This window comes from Telmatherina bonti (genome assembly GCF_933228915.1).
Source record: "Telmatherina bonti genome assembly, chromosome: 14".
Lineage (NCBI taxonomy): Eukaryota > Metazoa > Chordata > Actinopteri > Atheriniformes > Telmatherinidae > Telmatherina > Telmatherina bonti.
This window is the reverse complement of record NC_136612.1, coordinates 17,323,004-17,345,613: the sequence shown is the minus strand read 5'-3', so window position 1 is coordinate 17,345,613 and position 22,610 is coordinate 17,323,004. Positions and strand designations below refer to the sequence as shown.

Sequence of the window (22,610 nt, the reverse complement as noted above, 5' to 3'; positions counted from 1 at the left end):
AGAGTAAAAACGAAAAAGACTACAGTGTATGAAGTAGTTGTGACGTATTTCTCTTTAAACATAAGCAGTGACGTGTTTTGGTTTTAATGTTTGCTGTAAAAATCCAAGTTCTGTCTATTTGTAGCTCCTTATAGCAAGTAAACCAATGAGACAATGATGACTCCAGGGCCAGCAAAAATGGAAAAGTCATCTTCAGATAAATACTTAAAGAAACTTTAAGAAAAGCCAAGAGTGTCCAAGTGCTTTAATGCTTCTTCAGTCATTGTCATAGAAACTCAGCAGGTGAAAGACCTAAACTTCTTTGAGAGGTTCAAAAATAAGCAATTTAGTTTTTTACCACAGTGCATGTCTATAACCTGCTCTACATGACATTACATTCATTATTTATTCATTTTATTTCAACTTTTATAATAGATGACACTGGGATGGACTGGCAACCTGTCCATGAGCAATATACATGTATATATAAATATATATATAAATATATATATATATATATATATATATATATATATATATATATATATATATATATATATATATATATATATATATATATATATATATATATATATATATATATATATATATATATATATATATATATATATATATATATTGCTCATGCAGTGCTGTCTGAGAGCCAGAACACAGTCAAGGTTTATTTGGATTTTATGACTTTTATTCAATTCATAATTTCCCCAAATTATTTGTATTTTTGCAGTATTGCTTTTCTTCCTTTTCTGTTTTCCATCGTCCTTTTCACTGGTGAAGTCTTTTACTTCTCATACCTTCTCTCTAAGAGATGTTCCTTTTATTCTCACCAATGTAAAATGTTCTGATTATGAGCTGTTCCAACAGAGGTTTTGTTTGTTTTTTCTTATATCTTTTAAAGGTTCCTGAGTGGGACTGGTGACTTGTCCAGGCTACACCCCACTATTCACCTGACTAACTGGATGTGTAGGCTCCAGGAGTTTTTTTGAATATATTTAGTAATTCAACATTTAGTTTAAAGCATCAGTTTCTGTTTTTTAAAGTATTTGAGGCTGTTTTTTGTATGTTATAACCAACACCTAATATAATGAGGAATATTAAGTTATGTATATTCTGTAAAGTGTGTGTGCGTGAGTGGCTTTTTTAACAAAACTATGAAATGGGTAAATTCCTCCTCGTCCGCATGTCCACTGCTTTCAGGCCTCACCGGGCTCTTGTCAACCCAGAACTGCAGCACTTCCATAGCTAATTATAATCTGGTCCCTCAGTCAATCCATCAGAAATGGTTTCTACCGAAGGATGTCAGGAAGCCATTCTAATGGCTGTACTAGGAAAAAGGTTAATGTGGGTCAAATGACAAAAGAACTGGACTGAAAATACATGGCGGCAGGTCTGATGGTGCTGAATCCTTTCCATAGTCTGGACCTCAACATCATTGTACCTTTTTGGGATCATCGTGGCAGAGAGCAGAAAAAAAGAACAAGTACACCCAAAGAAGAACTTTAAAAAGTCCTTCATGAAGACTGATGAATTATTCCTTAATACTATTTAAAGTAATGATAAGAAAGCTTGTCTGAGAGGAGACACTCCCAGGTTCGGTCCTCCAGGGCCACATTCCTGCATGTTTTATGTGTCCATGTTCCAACACACCTGGTTTCCACAAATGGATCCAACAGCCTATGAAGTTCTGCACAATGAGCGATTAGTTTGAATCAGGTGTAGGTGCTGTCAGGTGCAGGACAGTGGGACCCCTGGACCAACTTTGGGCACCCCAGTCTAAGAGGGTCCGAGCTGTGTTAAAGAGAAAAGATTTTTACTGTTTTTATTCTGGTGGGTCAAGATTTTTGCACAGGTCTGTGTCTCCATGAACCCAGGTTTAGTTTGACATCAAATCTGTGTCATGGCCACAAGAACACCCAGTACAGTTTATAAACCTGCAAATATTTCTCCCCATGAGAGATGAGAGATCAATCTGACTGAGCAGATTGTTTTGGCTGCTTGTTTCTGAGCACACAGACGTGAACTGTTTGTAAAAGAAGGAATAATCTGTCATCAGCAGTCAGTGCTCACTCATGTGAGTAGCTGTAAGTGAGCAGACAGTGACTTGCTGCTTGTCATCATCTATCATCTATGCTGTATGCTGACATCAGACCCATCTGCCAACCTCTTCGGACCACCTATAGGCACACTTAGATGTACATTACGTTGCAGCTGAGCTTTGAACTGTGAAGTTGTCTTGTGTAAGAAATAACCCTGAACTCACTACAAATCGCTTGATGCATTTACAGGCACTGTTAGATGTTATGAAATGTGTGTAACTTCATAACATCAAAGCATACACACGACATGCACACCTACTGCACATGTTCAATAAAACGGTACAGTTTTAATATTCATAGAATGGAAAAAGATTGATGAATTACTATGAAGGCAAACAGCTCACAACCTGAACGTACACTGTTTGCAATCTTTAGCTTGATGATCATAAGGTTCCATGAGGAAGCTGTGCACAAATACAGTGTGAGGATATTGTGTAGAAACTGTTCTTATGAATGCTTCAAAGTGCACTGAATAATCCTGGAACAGATATTAAACTTCATATTGAAATCAACATTTTCCACACAATTTAATATTTTTCAGCATCAGTGCAGAATTATGGTGGTATATCATTTAAGCACAGTGGAATAATTTGGATCCAGAGCACAAGAGAAGAAACAGCTTTATCATCACCATCACCATTGTACTGGCAGCTGTACGGTAAAAACTAAAATTACACAACAACGTGTTTCAAGAAGAAATAAAGGATTGTAAAAACATGCAATAAAAAGTACAAAAACAGTCACAACTGACAGATAAGACGAGTTAAAAGCATATCGAAGTATTGTGTCATAAATTCGTGAAGATAACTTGAACTTAGAGCTGCTGTGTCCCTGTGCGCCGCCTTCTTTCCATGTTTCAGGCTCCTTCGTACCTGGAGAATAAACCTCACTGCACACAAACTCTCTTTTCCTCTGTGTTGTGTAGAGGATGTGACGAATTGTCCGTTACTTTCAGCAGCTTGTGTAGTCTTCTTTCCTACAGTCAGCTCCAAAAGTTGTCTCAAGCACAGCAGCAGTTTTTGGGCTTTTTTATTTCTTTATCTTTTTTCATTTTAACTCTTGTGTAATTCCATACTATAAATGTTTATCCTTATGCTGCCTCAGCAGTAGTAAGTCTTATTGCAAACTACTCTTGTCTTGTTTTTTGTTTTTTGCCACAGGTTTATGGCCAATCCATGTTATTTTTAACCAATGAGGTTGCAGCTGAAATAGCAACCAAACATACACAACCTATTGCTGTAAGGCAGATGGATTTTCAAAGTACCTCTCTGATGGTTCAGTAACCATCCATACCAGGGTGCCTTTTCCCAATTGTTTCTGAATTTTTCAGACAAACTAGCTGCATTAATTCCTTGTCAGGAGCTCATCAGAGAGGTTATGACTCATTTGCACAAGCAAAGGAAAACATTAGACCCTCTGCTGTTGGCAAATTGGGCCCTTCCTAATCTATATTCTATGGCTGCAGGGCTGTGGGTATTGTTGCTACTCATTACTTTTTGATTCAGCATTTCTATGCTTTGATATTTTAAACAAAAACTTGCAATTCATTTCTGCAGCCTAAGTTTATTTCCATTCAATTCAAGTTTGAAATTCTTAGGATTGATTAATTACAGAGGCACTGGTAATTAATAGTAATAATGAATCATAAAAAGTGACCTAATAAAATGGCCATTATAGTGCAGTTTGATTCAATCTGTGTGTTTGCTCCACATAGTGTAGATAAAACTTTTTTTTAAAAATCCGCTGAAAACTGTACTGTTGGTAAAAGAAATGTCTGCCTCTGTGTGTGGAATTCAAAAATAGGTTTATCATGTCTACTGACAGCATCGTTATAGCAACCCACTGTTTTCAGAGCAAAAACCAACACCATAATAGGATATTTCCAAAGCATATGAACTCCACATCAGCTTCTAGAGAAAGAAATAGAAATTTGTTTAGTATACAGCAGTTATTACAGCATGAATTTGGCTCAAAAATGAAGCTTTTCTTTCTGACTTTCTAGCCATTAAAATATCTGACAGGACAGAAGCACACAATCTACAACATCTCCATTAAAATTTTCAAAACATGCTGAAAAGGGATTATATCTTTAATCAGAATGCGTGTGTGTGTGCATGACTTCTCTCCACAGACTTTTATTTCTTCTGTAATCAAGGTGTGGAAACACTTCCAGAATTTCAAAACGAGTTTATGCAGCCACATTGCAAGTATCCCAGTTTCCTCCTCGTGACAACAACTTTGTTTGAGTTGAATCACACAAAAAAAAACATGTTGCCTTCACACTAAATCCCAAAATGTAAAGAAGTGCAGGTGTTCACTGTTTTTCCATTATATGTGAACATCTAGAATATTGCAGCAGACAGGGCAGCCTTGAGATGTGCTGGCCTTAAAGCATTCAGCCAGTGTTGTTGCAGCCTCTGAAGGAAAGGAAAGTGAACTGTATTGGACTGGATAGTTGAGGAGAAGAGGCAAACCAGTGTGGCAGTAAATCGACAACACTATTGCCTGAAAAAGACAGTAGTGAATAATTGAACGCAACTCAGCCATAAAACACACTGACACATGCAGTGAGTGTTGATCAGCGTGTGCAGGCCACACTGTATCTTTTATTCAAGACGATAACAGAGATTTGTTTTCATCCAGTGATAAGAAATCAAAAATGAACAAAGAAACAAAAACAATGGTATAAACCTATTGCAGTTCCTGTAACATGCTGCTCTTAGTGTGAGCAAAATCAAAATGTTTAATACAACATGTCCATCTCTCGTGTTGTATTATAAAAGACATCTAAAACAAAACATTTGCAATTTTTAAGTTTGGAAAAACAATAATTTGCTTAATGCAAAGCTGCACAGGAGATATTTGTTAATGGGAACCATTTATAAACTCCCTGAAATCAACACTTTAACATGATAGATGGAGTTGCCTTGTGATGCTGAGAGCTCTGCTGTATGTAGTAGAGTCTCCCAAAGCAGAGGTTTAAAGAAAGAATGAAGGAACACACCAGTTATCGCACATGGAAAAGAGAAACCAGGAACCCCACTGGAGACAGTTTTCAGCATTCCAGCAAAGGAGCTGGAAAGTGTTGCTGGATAGAGGGGTGTATTTCCCACCTAGACCTGTTGCATCTGCAACCCAAGGATCATATGGGCGGGTGAGTGGATGGTTGAATGCTTGGATGGATGAATGGCTGCGAGTTAAATCTCTTTACGAGATCAGCTAGAAACTCTCCTTTTTATACAAGACTAAACTTAAATAATTTCATTAGCTGTGATTGATGGTCTACAGCAGGGCTATTTAACTCTGAACTTTGGGGGTCACTGCCCTGCAGATTTTAGATGCTTACCTGTTCCAATACACCTAATTCAGTTTGCAGGGATCCAACAGCTTACTATCAACTAATCCACTGGTTTTAGAAAAGTGTTTTGAATCAAATATGTAAAAAAGAGAAAGAATGAAAGAAATATATAAAGTCCCTCATCTGCATGTCATCCAGTTCTGCAGATGCCTCGTAAAGAGCTATTTGTTTGATTCCAGTGTGTTGGAGAAGGGTTGCATCTAAAAGTCCCAGGATAGAGGATCTCAAAGACCAGACTTGGACACCCTTGATGTAAAACCTGCAGGGAAGTGACCATTGAAGGCCAGAGATGAATAGCCTTAGTTTCGATATAGAGGTGCAGTGTTTTGAGACACAAGGAGTTTAAACATACACAACTAGAAATAATGCAGTAGTCACTGTCTGGAATTAACTCAGTAATGATTATTTTGTTTGTTTATTTGTTTGTTTAACTTAATATTTTCCAAGATAGCAAGATTTACAAGGCTCACTTTGAAAGAGGGATACAGACAGAATGAGACTTTTACACATGGATTGGCCATCCGAGTTCAGACATGATCCCAGCTGAGATTGGTATTTATTTATCTTTATACCTGCTTTATCCTTTTTGAGGGTCACTAGGAGAATACCCCAACTTCCATCAGATGAAAGGAGAAGTACACTTGGACAGGTCAAAACCAACAAATAATTGGTCACCTATTGACAATCTCCTTGAGAGAATCTGATAAAAACAAAACAAATATCACCACACTAGTACCTGCTATGATAGAAAAAAAAAGGGAAAAAGTTCATAACATCAAGAGTGAGTTGAATGGAAAGTCAAGAGACTGGATCTTAATTAAAGGAGTCATAACCTGGTCTTTTCATGTGCCCACCGTCCTCTAATGGTTTTTAAATAACTGTTTAAAAACGTATTAAACAAAAAAAAACAAAAAAATATTATAAAAGAGCTTTTTCTGATACTTTTTTCATAACAAACATTTTCTCGCTAGAATTCACGCGAGATTTTTATCAACCTCGACATTGATTAAAATAATGTCAATGAGGTGCTCGCTGATTGATCGCTGGAAGTCCGGAGTTGGAAGGGGGGCGAGGCCAGTAGTCGCCATGCTAAAAACATTAGCGGCTAGTGATAGCAGCTAACCTGACAGCAGCAGCTTTCTGAATTCAGCATTGATGTCTGAACCAGACTCTGAGCCTGAGAGAGAAGATACCGAGATGGTGGAAGGAGCACATTTACAACAAACTGTCTCTGAATGGTAAAGTCGTCCTTTTTAATGTCTGCTCGCCTTGCCTGTTCAGATAGCATGTTGACAACAAGGCATGTCATTCATGTTAATACGTCTCAGTTTTATCAGTGTTGGACCGTTTTTTTAAACAATAAATGTACTTATTCACACAATCCGAAGTTACAGATGTAAAAAATGAAACGGATGTTGACTGAACCAGTCGGTACGTTCAGTGTTCAGCTGCCGGTCGGTGTGCACCCAATAACCACACACACATTTTAACCACACGGAGTTTCACGAAGCTGCGCTTTTTATTGAGGTTTTATTTACCGTCGCATGTTTTTCTAAATTAATTAGCTTATTCAGATTTCCCATCTTAGCCAGGAGTGTGAAAAATGTTGTTATGTCAACATTACAGATCTCTGGCCCACTGATGTGGGCTGCTGTGTTACTGTACAGATAAATAACATGAAGTCAGATATCTTGTATCATTGATCAGGCTTCCTGCTGACCAATATCTCGTGTTTTATATATTCCAGCATCACTTACCATCTATTATGTTGATCTAATTGTTTGTTAAACTGCACATGCCAAGAAATATCCTCCTTGCCGATATCCTATAGGTGCCAATATCAGACTACATGATGGTCACCTTGTTAAATTATTATTATGATTATTACAACTGCATGTCATGTTGGGGAGAGAAAGCTACATCCATCATGAGTACTTACTGTGTGGTAGCAGGCGTGGAAAATAATAAATAAAGAAGTCATTTACAAACATTTATGTGGCAGAGCACAGGATAGATATAAGAAAATAAAACATAGGGCTCATTTATACGCCGCAGGACGTTAAACCCTTCCGGCTCGTCCCGTTAGCATAGCCGTTAGCATTAGCCTTATCGTCCTCAGCTCAAGTCACGTCTGTCACAACAAAGCAGAACTTTACAGCAGTAGTGACACTTACCGACTGCATTGATGCTGAGCCTCTTAAAGTTGCAATCCCCCCTCTTTCCAACTGAGTTGATGCCGTCTTCACCTGGCATTTTACCAAATGTTAGCAAAATGTTTGGCACAAACAGAGGCCGCAGCCGGCAGAGATGCAGGTACATTATCAACAAAAAAATTATGTAATCCATCTGTCCCTGGTAGTTTGGTCCGCTGATGAAGGGAGAGGGAAAAAAAACCTGCCAATGTTGGTTTTGCTAACAGACAACCGAGCAGTGGACATGATCGCTGCTTGCACATCTTCACACAGCTTGTTGCTAATAGCAACTGAGGCAGGTCCAGCAGGTGTATTTAGGCTGGAAAAGGGGATGCTTAATGCAAATAGCTCCCCGGGATGTCGACATTCCGGGGAGAAAATTTAAAAAAATGCATTTGCAAGACTTCAGTGTTGCGGCCAGTTTTGCTGCAAACAAAGCGTCCAGACGTAAAAACCCGACCGTCTTCAACAGAAAGGCTTACGGGGATGTTACCACTTCCACCCAACACTAATACGCACGTTTTAACTCGGAAAAGTGCAATTTCCGGGTGATGACTCCTTTAAAGAAAAATAGTTAAATCAGTTTAAACCTAATCTTAAAAGGTAGATGGGGTATTTGCCTCCCTGGCCCAAAGTGGCAATGCTGGATAACTCACAAACAGGACTTACAAGAAGTCCTGTTGAGTTATGCATCCCACAAAATGTCACCAGGGTTCCACTGGAAGTCAAGAAAACAGCTTTCAGAGTTCACTTGTATTTGTAAACCCACTACTAAAGAAATTATTATTTCATTTTTATGTGCAAATAATAAAAAAAAAACAAATGCCTTGCATTTGTACATTTTTTAAATTATGAACTATTATGTGTAGCCAAACACAAAACAGAATAAAGCTGAATTACAACCTTCATATAGTCATGTATTATATCAGTTGAGGCAAGGACAGTTTCCACACATAACCTTAAAATCTGGATGAATCTTCTCTGTTTCACACTGAGACATGAAGTCTGTTGTTTATCCCTTTCAATCGAAATGTCAGACGAGAGGCAGGAAAGATATCGACTCCTTTCTGTACATCAGACTTTACATTCTAACACAACTCCCAGTGCTCAACCTTCCTGTTGCCAAGCAGAAAAACACACTGCTGCATGCAGCTCTGATCATACAACTGACTCCTTCATTATCACAAGACTAAAGGTGCTGTCCTTCTTTCCCACATCAGCAAACTCTCTATGAAATCCATGTAGAGATGGGTTGAATGGACAGTGATTGTGTTGTCATATGGAGAAAACCTGGCAGGAAACCAAGCCGTGCACAAAAAAAACCTTTATCCTTATGAATAATTCACAGCACGTGAGTGTAAACCTTAGTGGAAGAGGAGGGATTTCTACAGTAGATGGCATCCTAAACTAACAGGACACATGACTGGAAAATTAAACAACTATACACATTACATTCATTCCGTCTCCTTTGTGTGTTGTTCTCCTTTTGACTTTTTCATGAGTGTTAATTGTAACAGACTGCATTAAATGTTGATGAGAAATCAATGCAGGAGGAAGCATTCACATCCACACTTTGACAGGATCATTGCCGCACAGTGAATACACATCACCATTGGTGTTGGGATTTATGGATTTTCCTGCAGTTTTTGTTAGCCCCCTCTCCCTTCCTCCCTCCATTCCCCTGCTGCTGCTGCAATCCCATGTGTATGTGCTCGCCAATGTCTGATTGATCAATCAATCTACTGAACTGCACTCATGGCTTACTCCTTGTAAATCTGGGTCGGCTCCTTTTGTTTGCAGAGCCAAAACTGAAAGTCTGGCCCCAGACTGTGGAAATATATACAATTGCCACTGGTTGCAAGACATCATCTTCATATCTCTGCATAAAGATTGCCTCCAGTGATGACAACACTTGTTTGTTTCCAGTGAGAGATGCAGCTCCACACTATTACACTGTCTCCACCACAAGTTGTTGCTGTGCACCAATCAGCATAGCACTCTTATGTGTCTCTTCCACACGTTGACCCAACAATCCAAAATGATTGCTGTACCAAAGTTCATACTTGCAGGCGATGCCAATCAAGAGCTTGATTGTGGCACCTGATTGGCATTACCCGGGGTACCAAAAGCTCAAGATAAAAGTCAATAGCTGTGTAAGCTGTTTGGCATTGAGAAGCTGTGGCAGTTGGCAAAACCAACACACTCAACTCTGCTGCTCATTTCACTAATGCATTTGTGCACAATTAATTTTTATTATGAAATGTGGTATATATCTGAATTAATTAAATATTTTCATTAAATACTTTGTTCTTTCCGTAGTTGAATGTGCTGACAACAAAATCACTCAAAAATTATCCATGAAAATCAAATGTATCAACTAATGGAGGTCTGGATTTGGAGTTATACTTAAAATGAAAGTGGAAAAACACACTACAGGATGATCTAACTTTTATGTGATGTTCTTTAAACAAGTCAAAATGAGGCTCAGTAGTGTGTGTGGCCTCCGCGTACCTGTATGACCTCCCTACAATGTCTGGGCATGCTCCTGATGAGGCGCCGGATGTTCTCCTGAGGGATCTTCTCCCAGACCTGGACTAAAGCATCCGCCAACTCCTGGACAGTCTATGATGCAACTTGGCGTTGGTGGATGGAGCGAGACATGATGTCCCAGATGTGCTCTATCAGATTCAGGTCTGAGGAACGGGCGGGCCAGTCCATAACATCAATGCCTTTGTGTTGCAGGAACTGCTGACACACTCCAGCCACATGAGGTCGAGCACTGTCTTGCATTAGGAGGAACCCAGGGCCAACCGCACCAGCATATGGTCCCACAAGGGGTCTGAGGATCTTATCTCAGTACCTATTGGCAGTCAGGCTACCTCTGGCGAGCACATGGAGGGCTGTGCGGCCCTCCAAAGAAATGCCACCCCACAGCATTACTGACCCACTGCCAAACTGGTCATGCTGGAGGATGTTGCAGGCAGCAGAACAATCTCCACGGCGTCTCCAGACTCTGTCACATCTGTCACATGTGCTCAGTGTGAACCTGCTTTCATCTGTGAAGAGCACAGGGCACCAGTGGCCAATTTGCCAATCTTGGGGTTGTTTGGCAAATGCTAAACATCCTGCACGGTGTTGGGCTGTAAGCACATCCTCCACCTGTGGACGTCAGGCCCTCATACCACCCTCATGGAGTCTGTTTCTGACTGTCTGAGCAGACACATGCACATTTGTGGCCTGCTGGCGCTCATTTTGCAGGGCAGTGCTCCTCCTGTTCCTCCTTGCACAAAGAAGGAGGTAGCGGTCCTGCTGCTGGGTTGTTGCCCTCCCACGGCCTCCTCCACGTCTCCTGATGTACTGGCTTGTCTCCTGGTAGCGCCTCCATGCTCTGGACACTACGCTGACAGACACAGCAAACCTTCTTGCCACAGCTCACATTGATGTGCCATCCTGGATGAGCTGCACTACCTGAGCCACTTGTGTGGGTTGTAGACTCCGTCTCATGCTACCACTAGAGTGAAAGCACCGCCAGCATTCAAAAGTGACCAAAACATCAACCAGAAAGCATCGGAACTGAGAAGTGGTCTGTGGTCACCACCTGCAGAACCACTCCTTTATTGGGTGTGTCAATTGCCTATAACTTCCGCTTGTTGTCTATTCCATTTGCACAACAGCATGTGAAACTGATTGTCAATCAGTGTTGCTTCCTAAGTGGACAGTTCCATTTCACAGATGCGTGGTTGACTTGGAGTTGTTTATATATATATATAGATATATATATATATATAGATATATATATATATATATATATATATATATATATATATATATATATATATGAATAGCCATATACATATATTCATACATCACTGTCTGTGTCTGTTTTCTATCTCTGGCTCTTGTTCCCATCTCTGCAGGAGTATTTACACTGTTTGGCTATTCTTATGATGCAGTGAAGCCTGAGATCTTGATCTGTTTCTGCTTCTCACATGTTGGATGCTCCATCCATCTGCATCTGTCTTACGTTGGAGCTTTGAGCTCTTGCAACTTTCATGTGTTTCAGTCTAACTGCTTCCATGTGTGAGAATGCACTTTTTTAATCATCCCACTGAGATAAACATGCATAGCTGGACCAGACAAGCATCAGATGAAACTTCCGAGGAGAAGCAGGTATTTATCATATGCTGACACTCTCGCACACACTCACACATGCAAGAGTTATTGTTTTCATCTCTTCTGCTGTTTCAGAGGGAGCCTAGACGCTGACTTATGGCTATCTGCATGTTACATTACAGCACCCTGTAATGTGCAGCTCAGCTAGAAAATATTAAATCGGGGGGAGGGAAAACTCATTTCCTGATGTAGTGTGGATTTTTTTTTTTTTTTTTTTTTTTTTTTTGTGCATGCAGAAAATGTCTGATTCTGAATTAAGTTTTCAATTAGTCTTTGTGGAAAAAATGATTAATATTTCTAAATTTCTCATGCAAAATGTCATCATATGCAGAATTAAAGCTAATATTTTGCTTTGCAGGAAGACAACATGGGTTACAGTTAAAACAAGTTATCTGCATATAAACGGGGAGCAAAACTGTGCTGGCTACTATCAGGCTGCAAAGAGCAGTCGTGCAACATGGTTTCTTTTCTTTTTTTTTTCATGCCCCCCCTCCCTCGCGCCTCACTTCATCACACTACATGCGCGTTGAGGGGAGGGGGGGCATTCAGCACGTTTGCCTCTGATGTTGTGTGCTGACTCCATGATCACTCAGTTATGTTGCGGAACTCTGATTTTTCCTCAACCAATTATTTTATAGAGAAGAAGAAAAGTGAAAGCGGGTCTTCCAAGCCGTCTTCCAGACGCTGACCATACATTTTTTTTTTCTTTTTCTTTTTTTTTTTTTGCTGTGTTTGGAGCTTCTTGTTTCTTACAGACAAACAGTGTTACCCAGTTATTATTTTTTCTACTAATCGATTGGAAAAGCCGCCAACCTGAAGTTCATTGTTATCATCTTGGCCGCCGGGATGGTGGCCTTCATCGGAGCGGTTATCTGCATCATCGCGGCTGTCCACACCGGATCCTCCAAGGCTGCTGCGGCACAGCAGCAACCTGCAACTGACAACCACTCGCTGTATCCGGACGCGGCGGCGCAGACCCCGGCTGGCAGGGGCTCCGTGGCCCGAGCCGGATCCCTGGGCGCTCTCCATGGTTCTGAAACGCCCGATTCAGAAGCGCCTACTTTCAACATCGGGTTGAGTGGCTTGGATGGGGTCACTGGACTCACCGGACATGACCCAGCGGTCAGTCGGCTCATTTGCACACCGATCCCCGCCGGAGAGTGTAACCCGAGAAACTTTCAGCAACAAGCGGATGACCCGTCGCTGTACGCGGGCGAAGATTGGGGTTACCTCCGCACCACCGCGGATGAACTCCGACAGACGGTTCTGCAGCAAAAGGATCAAATATTAACCGACCAGAGGACCATCAGAGAGCTGACTGGGAAGCTATCGGAGTGTGAGAAAGGACTGGTCGGCAGGAGCAGCGGCGCTGCGGCGCTGCGAGGGGAGAAAGGCGCGATGGAAGAGGCGCACTTTGAGCGGATCATGGTGCGGGACAGCCCTTCCTCGAGCTCCGACGGTGGGCATTTACTCACCGTTAGAGCTGTGGATGAACTGGAGCAGGCTATTACCCAGCTCAAAGACCGCATAGAGAAACTGGAGGTAGGTGAAGGGTGAAAAAAAAAAAGCAAACCACAAATTAGCCCAGCACAAAATCCATCCTTCGGAAACAGCTGAGTGAGACTTAAAGGTTCAAATTTATCTAATCCTTATTAGAGCTACTTAATAGGAGCTTGGAAACCTCAATGATCGTTTTGGTGTTATTGTCAGGGGATTTGTCCTTTCTCTCCATCTTTTGTGTTTTTTTGGCATATTAAACTTTTATTAAAGCAAAGATCTTCATATCTAAATGAAAACAGGCCATGGCTCCTCTTTTTTTTAAATTTCTCCTCGCATGAGCTAATTGAAATGGTCACTTAGTATATTGATCAACTCATTCGGTTTTAAGTAAGTTCCACCTTTATGTCATTTCAAATGTCATTCAGTGGTGATATCTTTCTCAATATGTATTGATCGCTTTGGAAAGGTTGCCAGCTTCTGTATGCCAAGAAACAGAATGAAATGTCAAATAAAAAAAAAGATATATGAGGAATGAAGCAGGGAGAGCAGAGAGAAGGAAGGGAGAGAGGGGGTATACTAGGACTAGGAAGAAAGGATACAGGAGAGTATAAATGTTCTTCCTTGACCAGAGTCAGATGATGTATAACCTCATTTTTGGCAAAAGAAATACCATAAATAATTTATGAGGTGCCTATATTTGTTGTTGAGAGCAGAATGAATGTGTTCCTCTGTGGTGTGCACTCCTTATTCTGTTTTATATAGGACATATGTGTGGGTCATTTTTTATTTGTTTGGTGTTTTTTTTCTGTAATGCCATTGCAACACACAGGCATCTGATATCCAAATGTACACTTATGGAATAAAGTAATCCCTGTGTAGCATTATGTGAGGTTTTTACGAGTCCCACAACAATGGCAGGATGATGTTTTGTTTTTTTTCCCCTTTATTTTTCTTTTCTTTTTACAGTCCAAATCAGATGTCAGTCAGTTTTCCTGTTCAAAAGCTACTTGACCTAACTCAGTTGCACAACGTGATATTTGCTCCAGCATGTGTACTGGTAAAGATGACACTCATATTAATTGGATTGGATGTCTTTGGATGTTGCCAGCTGAAGCTGTTTAGCTGATCCTGCACCAGCAACTCTCAACTATTTGTCAACTTAGTGAGAACAGCAGACATTCAGCACTTAAACACTTACAAACTGTATGAATACCTGCACCATAGTCACACCTTAAGCTCATTCTTGCACTTATGTATTGCAGGATTCAAGTTTAAGATCTGTATGAATACTTACATTACATCTAAGTTCAGGCTGCAGTGACAGGCTGTCAGAGTTTTCTGTGACCATATCACTTGCCATGTCCAGATCATTGTTTTTAAGTTTTGGGTCTTCTTTGATACATGCTGCTTTGCACAGATACTATTATTTATTCTTTTTGTGTGCTCATACACAAAACAAAACAGTCGGAAACAAACATACATATGGTAAAAGTTACATCCAGAAAATATGAAATAGGTTGTCATGTATACATTAATGTGAACTTGTAGCCGTATTTCCAGCAATATTTGAGACAATGAATGTCTGTGATTTGTCTTTTTTGTTGTCGTTGATGTTGTTGTTTGCTTGTTTTGTTTTCTTTGTTTTTTCACCCCCAAATCTTAACCATTATTTTAGTCATATCTAAATCTGAAAATAACTTAATACTAGCAAGGAAAAAGAATATAAATGTTGCTGGACAAGATCAGGACATGAATGTGGTTCTCTTGCACGACTGTCTGTACCTATATGATGCTTCAAACACCCCCCTATCGCTTTAGAAACATTTTGTGACGTTTAACACTTTCAGAGCCTTGGGGAAAAAAAAGATCATTTTTAGCATCTCTAACAGTTTTACACAATGTAACACATAGATACACCACCAGCCAAAAATGTGGAAATACTTTCCCATTAAATTCAACTAGAAATCTTGCATCCCCGCAAATGTGATTATTGGTCTATTGGCTCAACATTTATAACAGGTGTGAGACTGTGTTTACTGCCTGGACTTTATAGAGCTACTAGAATATCCATCCATCCATTTTCCTAATCACTTAGTCTAATCAAGGGTCGTGGGGAAGCTGGAACCTACCCCAGCAATCACTGGGTGAGCAGCAGGGTACACACCCTGGACAGGTCGCCAGTCCATCACAGGGCCATTCTGCAAGAATATAGAATATTATTTAAATTAAGGTCATTAATAATGAATGTTTCTGATAAATAAACAATAACTGACTGACCTGAAACCTGTTGTCACAAATTTGCAACAAGTCAGCTTTGTCACTTTTTTTAATCTAACTAATCTACTTAATCTATCCACTTTTTATATATATATATATATATATATATATATATATATATATATATATATATATATATATATATATATATATATATATATATTTATATATATATATATATATATATATATATATATATATATATATATATATATATATATATATATATATATATATATATGTATATATATATATATATATATATATATATATATATATATGTATATATATATATATATATATATATATATATATATATATATATATATATATATATGTATATATATATATATATATATATAATATGTATATATATGTATATATATATGTATATATATATATATATATGTGTGTATATATATATATATATATATATATATATATATATATATATATATATATATATATATATATATATAATATGTATATATATAATATGTATATATATATATATATATATATATATATATATATATATATATATATATATATATATATATATATATATATATATACATATATATATATATATATATATATATATATATATATATATATATATACATATATATATATATATATATATATATATATATATATATATATATATACATATATATATATAAAGTGGATAGATTAAGTAGATTAGTTAGAGGTACACTAGGAAGAGTCCAACACTAACAAGGTGGAAATAGGAATACCACCCTCTATCATAACAGAGTCAGACAAATTTGGATCAACATAATGATCCTTACTGTTCTTGAATACTTGGATGATAACAAAAATCACCAGCAGATGTTGACATTTTTCTGTAGCTCCAGTTATATGTGCAGTGCCAAGACTTTCCATTCATTCATTTATTTTCCTAACCGCTTAATCCAATTCAGGGTCACAGGGAAGCTGGAGCCTATCCCAGCAGTCTTAGGACGAAAGGCAGGGTACACCCTGGACAGCTCGCCAGTCCATCGCAGGGCCACACAGAGACAAACAACCACTCATGCGCACATTCACTCCTAGGGGCAATTTAGAGTAACCAACTAACCTAACATGCATGTCTTTGGATGGTGGGAGGAAGTCAGAGTACCCAGACTGAACTGACAGATACATGGGGTTAACATGCAAACTACACACAGAAAGGCCACTAACCAAACCTAACCCCAGCCAAGGATTGAACCAGCAACGTTCTTGCTGTGAGGCCACAGTGCTAACCACCATGCCACCGTGCAGCCCAAGACTTTCTATAACATCCCAAAATTTTTTCACTTCCCATTTTTCCATTGAGGCAAAAACACACAAAGTACAACACGGTATAACCATAACTCAATATATTTATTTATCTTTCTCCAGGCTTAATGTAATGATTTAAAAATGAATTATTAATATGGTCTTTAAACTTTACTGTGTACAGCTTATATACAAAGAAAAGCTGCCTTAAACTGATAAAGACATGGCCACTTAGTTTCTGCTGTCAACATGTCAATAAATATCATTGTTACTGCGGTGCGGGACTGTCAGGGTCTGTAAAGCCCAAACTCAGGTCCAGTTTTCATCCACTGTTTTCAATCCTCTGCAGTCAGACATTGGCCCGTTTCCACACAACCGGACAGACAGCAACGCCTCAGAGGGACCAGGGGAAGGCGATCTGTCTGGTGGCCCTGAAAGGTCAGCCGATCCTGGGCATAGAGCGGGTGCTGAGAGACCTTGGAGGATTGAAGACTTGGAAGGGGAGCTGGGAAGAAAGGTGGAGCTGCTGGAGAAAGAGAGAAAGGCCTTGAGGCTGGAAACAGAGAAGCACAGACAGGAAATCGACCAAGGCATCAATAAACTACACCACCGCATCTCAGGCCTGGAGGAAGGTAGAGTACAAAAGGAAAAGAAATAAAGGATGCAGGAGGTGTGCTTATTTATGGGCTGAAAATGTGTAATGAAAATGAAAAATAATCTAGCATGAAAATGACCTCAGAGATTTCATTTTCATTTACTTTTCATCAAATCCAGCCATGGGGTTTCTTTATGATGAATAAATTATGTTTAAGAGGGAAAAAAAAAACACATCAGAAAGACTCTGAAATTCAGGCTGCGCTTCATAGAAAAATGCACCTAAGATTAAGGGAAAATGAAAATATAAAAGCTATTTGAACTTTATTTTATGCCAGATAACTGCAAATTACTGTGTGTTCTGACACTTTTCTCCATGTTTATGCTAATTTTTCAAGGTGTCGCAGGACATTCATTCCCAGAGGGCTACAGATTGTCCTTCCCAGCTCGTACAAACTACATGTTCGCTCTGGTGAAACACTCCATTCCAAAGATGCGGGCCTTCACCGCCTGTCTGTGGTTGAGGCCCGCAGGGGGAGGCATCGGGACTCCTCTCTCTTATGCAGTCCCTGAACAGCCAAATGAACTGGTCCTTCTGCAAGGCTTGCATACTCCTGCTGAGTTACTCATCAATGACAAGGTAGTCGGCAGTAGTTAGATGTCTCTATAAAATTAGCACAAAAAGGAAGGAAACTGTGTTCTCACACTTTTTACACATACTGATTTTACACTGTCAGGGAGCTCAGTAGCATGTGGAAGATCTGTATGCAGCCACAAGAGCCTGGTGGTCACCAGTCTGGTTAAATCTTAATGTGGTGTGGCATCCCATTCCTCAAACCGGAGTTGATGAAGTTCAAAGACCATGGTTGTGTTGACCACTCTGACACGTCCAGCACACCCGAGCTGATCTTACAGTCTTCAGTTGGGTTGAGGTCTGCACTCACAGCAGGCTATTTCATAGATGTCCAAATTTTAGACTGATAGTGTACCAATCTGGTGTCATTCATCCAGCTATGACTGACACACATCTGGCAGCAATTGAATCTCTAAACAGTGAACACCTACATTGACAGTTTACACTGGTTTTGACACATTTTTGAGGAACTACCCACACAGTTAGCCGTGTTACCCTTTCCACCAAAGCACAATCCCTACAAGCTACACCTCATTGTAAAAGTGACTAATCAGGCTCCTTAATGATACATCATAAATAAAAACTATTTGAGAGTAAAAAGGGAGAAATAATTGAATAAACACAAATGTCTTACTTTTTGTGCTAAGTTCTATATTACCTTCTGCTTTAATGCAATTCATTTTTTGATGGAGAATCATGTCAATGTTTGTGGCGCTGCTTTGAAACATCCATTCATGATTGACTGCTGAGATATATTTTTTTCAAGAAAACCTTGGATAGTCATGCAAAGTTAACTTTTCTTTTCCCCTCATTTTTGCAGTGTATGTTAAAAACATGTTAGGTTTTAACCTCATTTAGAATTTTTTACCACTTTTAAAGAGAAAACAGCTCTATAAATTAGCATAAAATTAACATTAAAAAAAAGACCAGTTTATGAGATAATCTAAATAGTCCCGTTCATGTATTTAAATGAGAGACTGAAGAGCCACCTTGGCAGCAATGCAAGGTTATGCAGAGCTGTGCTGAGGCTTTTGGCATAATTCAGTGAAATCATTATGACAATAGATGCGTGGAGGAAAAGTTTAGCATCCTTGGAGTAGCTAAATGTCTTTAGGCCAGAGGAAATGTTGTATAATAAAGCCATTTGGATGGTCGAGATTCATAGAGGAAGAAGGATATCAAAGGCAAAGGAACTATATGGTCATAATCTGCATTTCATCTTCATTATGCTACAGTTTCACCTTTCACTGCATGATTACATGCTCTATCATTAAATGGGTGGCACTCACAACAGCCCACATTTTTTGCTAACCAACTTTTAGGTGACCCAGCTGCCTCTGAACCTTTCCCGAGGCAGCTGGCAGCACATCTGTGTGAGCTGGACTCAGAAAGGAGGAGTGTGGCAAGCCTACCAGGGGGGGAAACTAAAGGGCGAAGGAGAGGGACTGGCTGCAGGACATCACATAAGACCTGGAGGAGTTCTTGTACTGGGGCAAGAGCAGGTGAGTAAAATACATGTTTGTCTTGTTTTTTTTGTTTGTTTGTTTGTTTGTTGCATGAGCAAATGAAGAAGTTTTAAATTATTAGAAACCAAGTCTAATTGGTTTACTCTGAAAGAAACATTGTGCTTCTACTGGACTTTAAGCTAAGGTACCAATGACAATGCAGTTGGGAGTCACTTTATTTATTGACTTCTCTGAGTTGTAAAAAAAAAAAAAGTCAGAAAAACTCACTCCAATGAGTTGAAGGAGTTTAAATTGGCAGATTTAATCTACTTTTACCAATGTCTAGCTAGCAAACGCACCAAGGTGTGCTCAGTTGTGAGGGTGTAAATGATGCGCATATGCTGGTCATATACAGAGATGATAGCCAATAGGAGCGTCATTCTGAGCCAGAAAAACCTTTCCCAAAAGGCTGCTTTGCTTTGTTTGCTTACATTCAACTGCTTTCTTTGTACTGAAGCTCAAGTCTTCCTAAAATCCCTCTTGTCTAACATGAGAGTTGAACAGTTGAAGCTGAGCTTGCATGTAAATGAAGATAAATGTGTCTATTTTTAAATTATTCAAGCCTTTAATAGTTGTCTAATTCCTCTCCAGGACTCCCTCAGTGGAGGTTTTGACTCATCCCAGGCACTGGTTGGAGAACTATCCCAGGTGGGTCTTTGGGACAAAGTCCTATCATCCAACCAAGTGGCCACCTTGGCTCGATGCGGCAGAGTAACCCAGGGCAACGTGGCCCCCTGGACCGAGAATGGGGTTGAGGCATTTGGTGGGGCAACTAAAGAGCCGGGGGAGCCTTGTAGTAAACACAGCAGGAGCTCCCAGTGACTGATGGTGGGAGGAGGGGTTTGAGAAATGATTCCATCTGCCCAGTTTTATCACTGATTAATGATGCTAAAAACAAAAATTCCAGAAGGCATGAAGTGATGTGTGTAAAAGGAGAGAAAAAATTATGGAACATGTGAATAAAGGCTTTTCATTTACGGGATCACACTTCCAACAATTCAACTGATGCTATTAAGGAGGTTCACATGAAAATTTTACAACACAGTCACCAGCTAACTTATTCAACCTCCATTGCTCTGACTACCCCATGCAAAGGAGATTTAATAATCTAGCTGGTTTACTCATAACTACAGCTGTTGTATTGGTGATAAGCAGCAAAGTATGTACGCCAAAAGTAAATGAGCCATGTGATGAGGTGTTGTTATGGTCAACCAACACTAGAATACACTTGCATCTAATGATTAGTATGAATAATTATTTCTTCTGCTCTTTCACTAAACCTGTCAACAAAAAGACTTAAAGTCCACAAAAAAAGCCAAAACTTGAACCTTCTGTGAGCTACAGACGAAAAATGTTTAAAATGCTTGCAATAACCTGAATGTTTTTCAGTCAGCCTATTTTGAGGTGTGCCTTTGTTGAGCATAATTCACTGCGTGAAATTAAAGAGGCAAATGGGCAACAAAGGTGAAACAGCTTGTATGTGTAAAGCAGTGTTAGCATCAGAGAGTACATCAGTCTGGCCAACAAGCATGGTGTCACTCAGCTGATGCAACAATCAGCCATCTTTGTTTTGTTCGACTGAATTGCCAAAGGGGTATTTGACTTTCAAAGTCACTGTTTTTGTAAACAATAAGCCGGACAGCCAGCTAACAGGCCATTATCTAATCCTTAGAGTGTAAGTACAGCCCATTTTTCTGTGTAACGCCACCCACTGCCATGATCTGAGCTTGCTGTGTGTCGCTAGATGAGGATCGGCAGGTAAAAGTTATTTTGACCGATGTCGAATTCGGTGACGACATTATGAGCAGTCACTTCCTTATCTGCAGTAAAAAAAAATGGTAGTTTGCACATTTAAAGAGATTGGAACATGGAAAAGTTATTTGCATTTCCAGCTGAAGAAGATCCCTCCTCATCACTGCAGGCACAGAGGTGGTCTCATGCAGCGTTTCTCAGTCCAGATCCTCAGGGACCACCGCCCTGCATGTTTTAGTTCCCTCCAGCTCCAGCACACCTGATTCAGATTAATTAAACTGCATGTCAAGTTCTTTGCAGGTATGCTAATGAGCCATTCATCTGAACTAGGTGTGTTAAAGTAGGGTTACCACTAAATCATGCAGAGTGGTGGTCCCTGGGGATCATGATTTACATACACTTTGATGCACCATCTGAGTCCATTAGGAGTTGAGTCAGACTAGTAGGATAGAAGATTTTGAGTCACACCCATAATATACACTGAGGAGTCACTGTGCATGCAGCGATGCACAGAAACATGGATGTTTCTTCAGTTGTTAAAACGTCAACAAATTAAACATCTAAAACAAAAGCAAAAGAACAATATTTGCTCATCTGTGGCCACGCTGTGTGTCTTAGCTCCCACAAGAATTCTTGTTTCATATCCTGAGGTTAAACTTCAATCTAGATTATAATGTAAATGTTTGCTCGGTCAGCAAACCAGTCATCATATAAAGAAAAATATCACATGTAAATTTGAGACTATAAGCCTTAAAATGAATTGTCTCCTAGCTAAAGACAAAAGAATGCTAAGAAGGAAGTACTACTTGTTAGCCAACCAGAAATAATTAACAGCTTTATAAAAGGTCATTTTATCTTTAAAGAAATCTTTCAATATTTTAGGAAGGAATGTCTTGCAGCTTCCATGCATGTGTGATAAAAAAAAAAAAAAAAATGAATATTGCTAGTAGATGTCAACAGTTATCTAACTTTGTTTCTTGGCCCAGACAAGACAGAAGCAAAAGTCGCCTTCCAAGTGTAAATTATAAGAAGAAAATGAATGTACTGCCTTTAAAATGCACCAGCAGACCTGTCACGTTATTCAACACAGATTGTCTCAGAAACACTTCCACTTTGTTGTCAGTCTGAAATCAGTGCAAACCAACCTGCAGAAGCACAGGCACGAGGCACAACGTTAAAATATCAACAGCTTTTGGATTTTGATGTTTTCTGTGGCGTTACAGTTGTGACATTATTTTGAAAGAATAT

General features: G+C 39.3%; 1 protein-coding gene across 1 annotated transcript; it reads left to right on the top strand.

Annotated features, from left to right (window-relative positions):
* Positions 1 to 12,662: 12,662 nt before the first annotated feature.
* nptxra (neuronal pentraxin receptor a) lies at positions 12,663 to 20,432 on the top strand (the record flags this gene model as incomplete). The annotated part of the gene is made up of 5 exons (XM_079252749.1): positions 12,663 to 13,358; positions 17,227 to 17,509; positions 17,870 to 18,111; positions 19,428 to 19,607; positions 20,202 to 20,432. The coding sequence occupies 5 exons, from the start codon at positions 12,663 to 12,665 to the stop codon at positions 20,430 to 20,432; spliced, it is 1,632 nt and encodes a 543-aa protein (XP_079108875.1).
* Between the last annotated feature and the right edge of the window lie 2,178 nt (positions 20,433 to 22,610).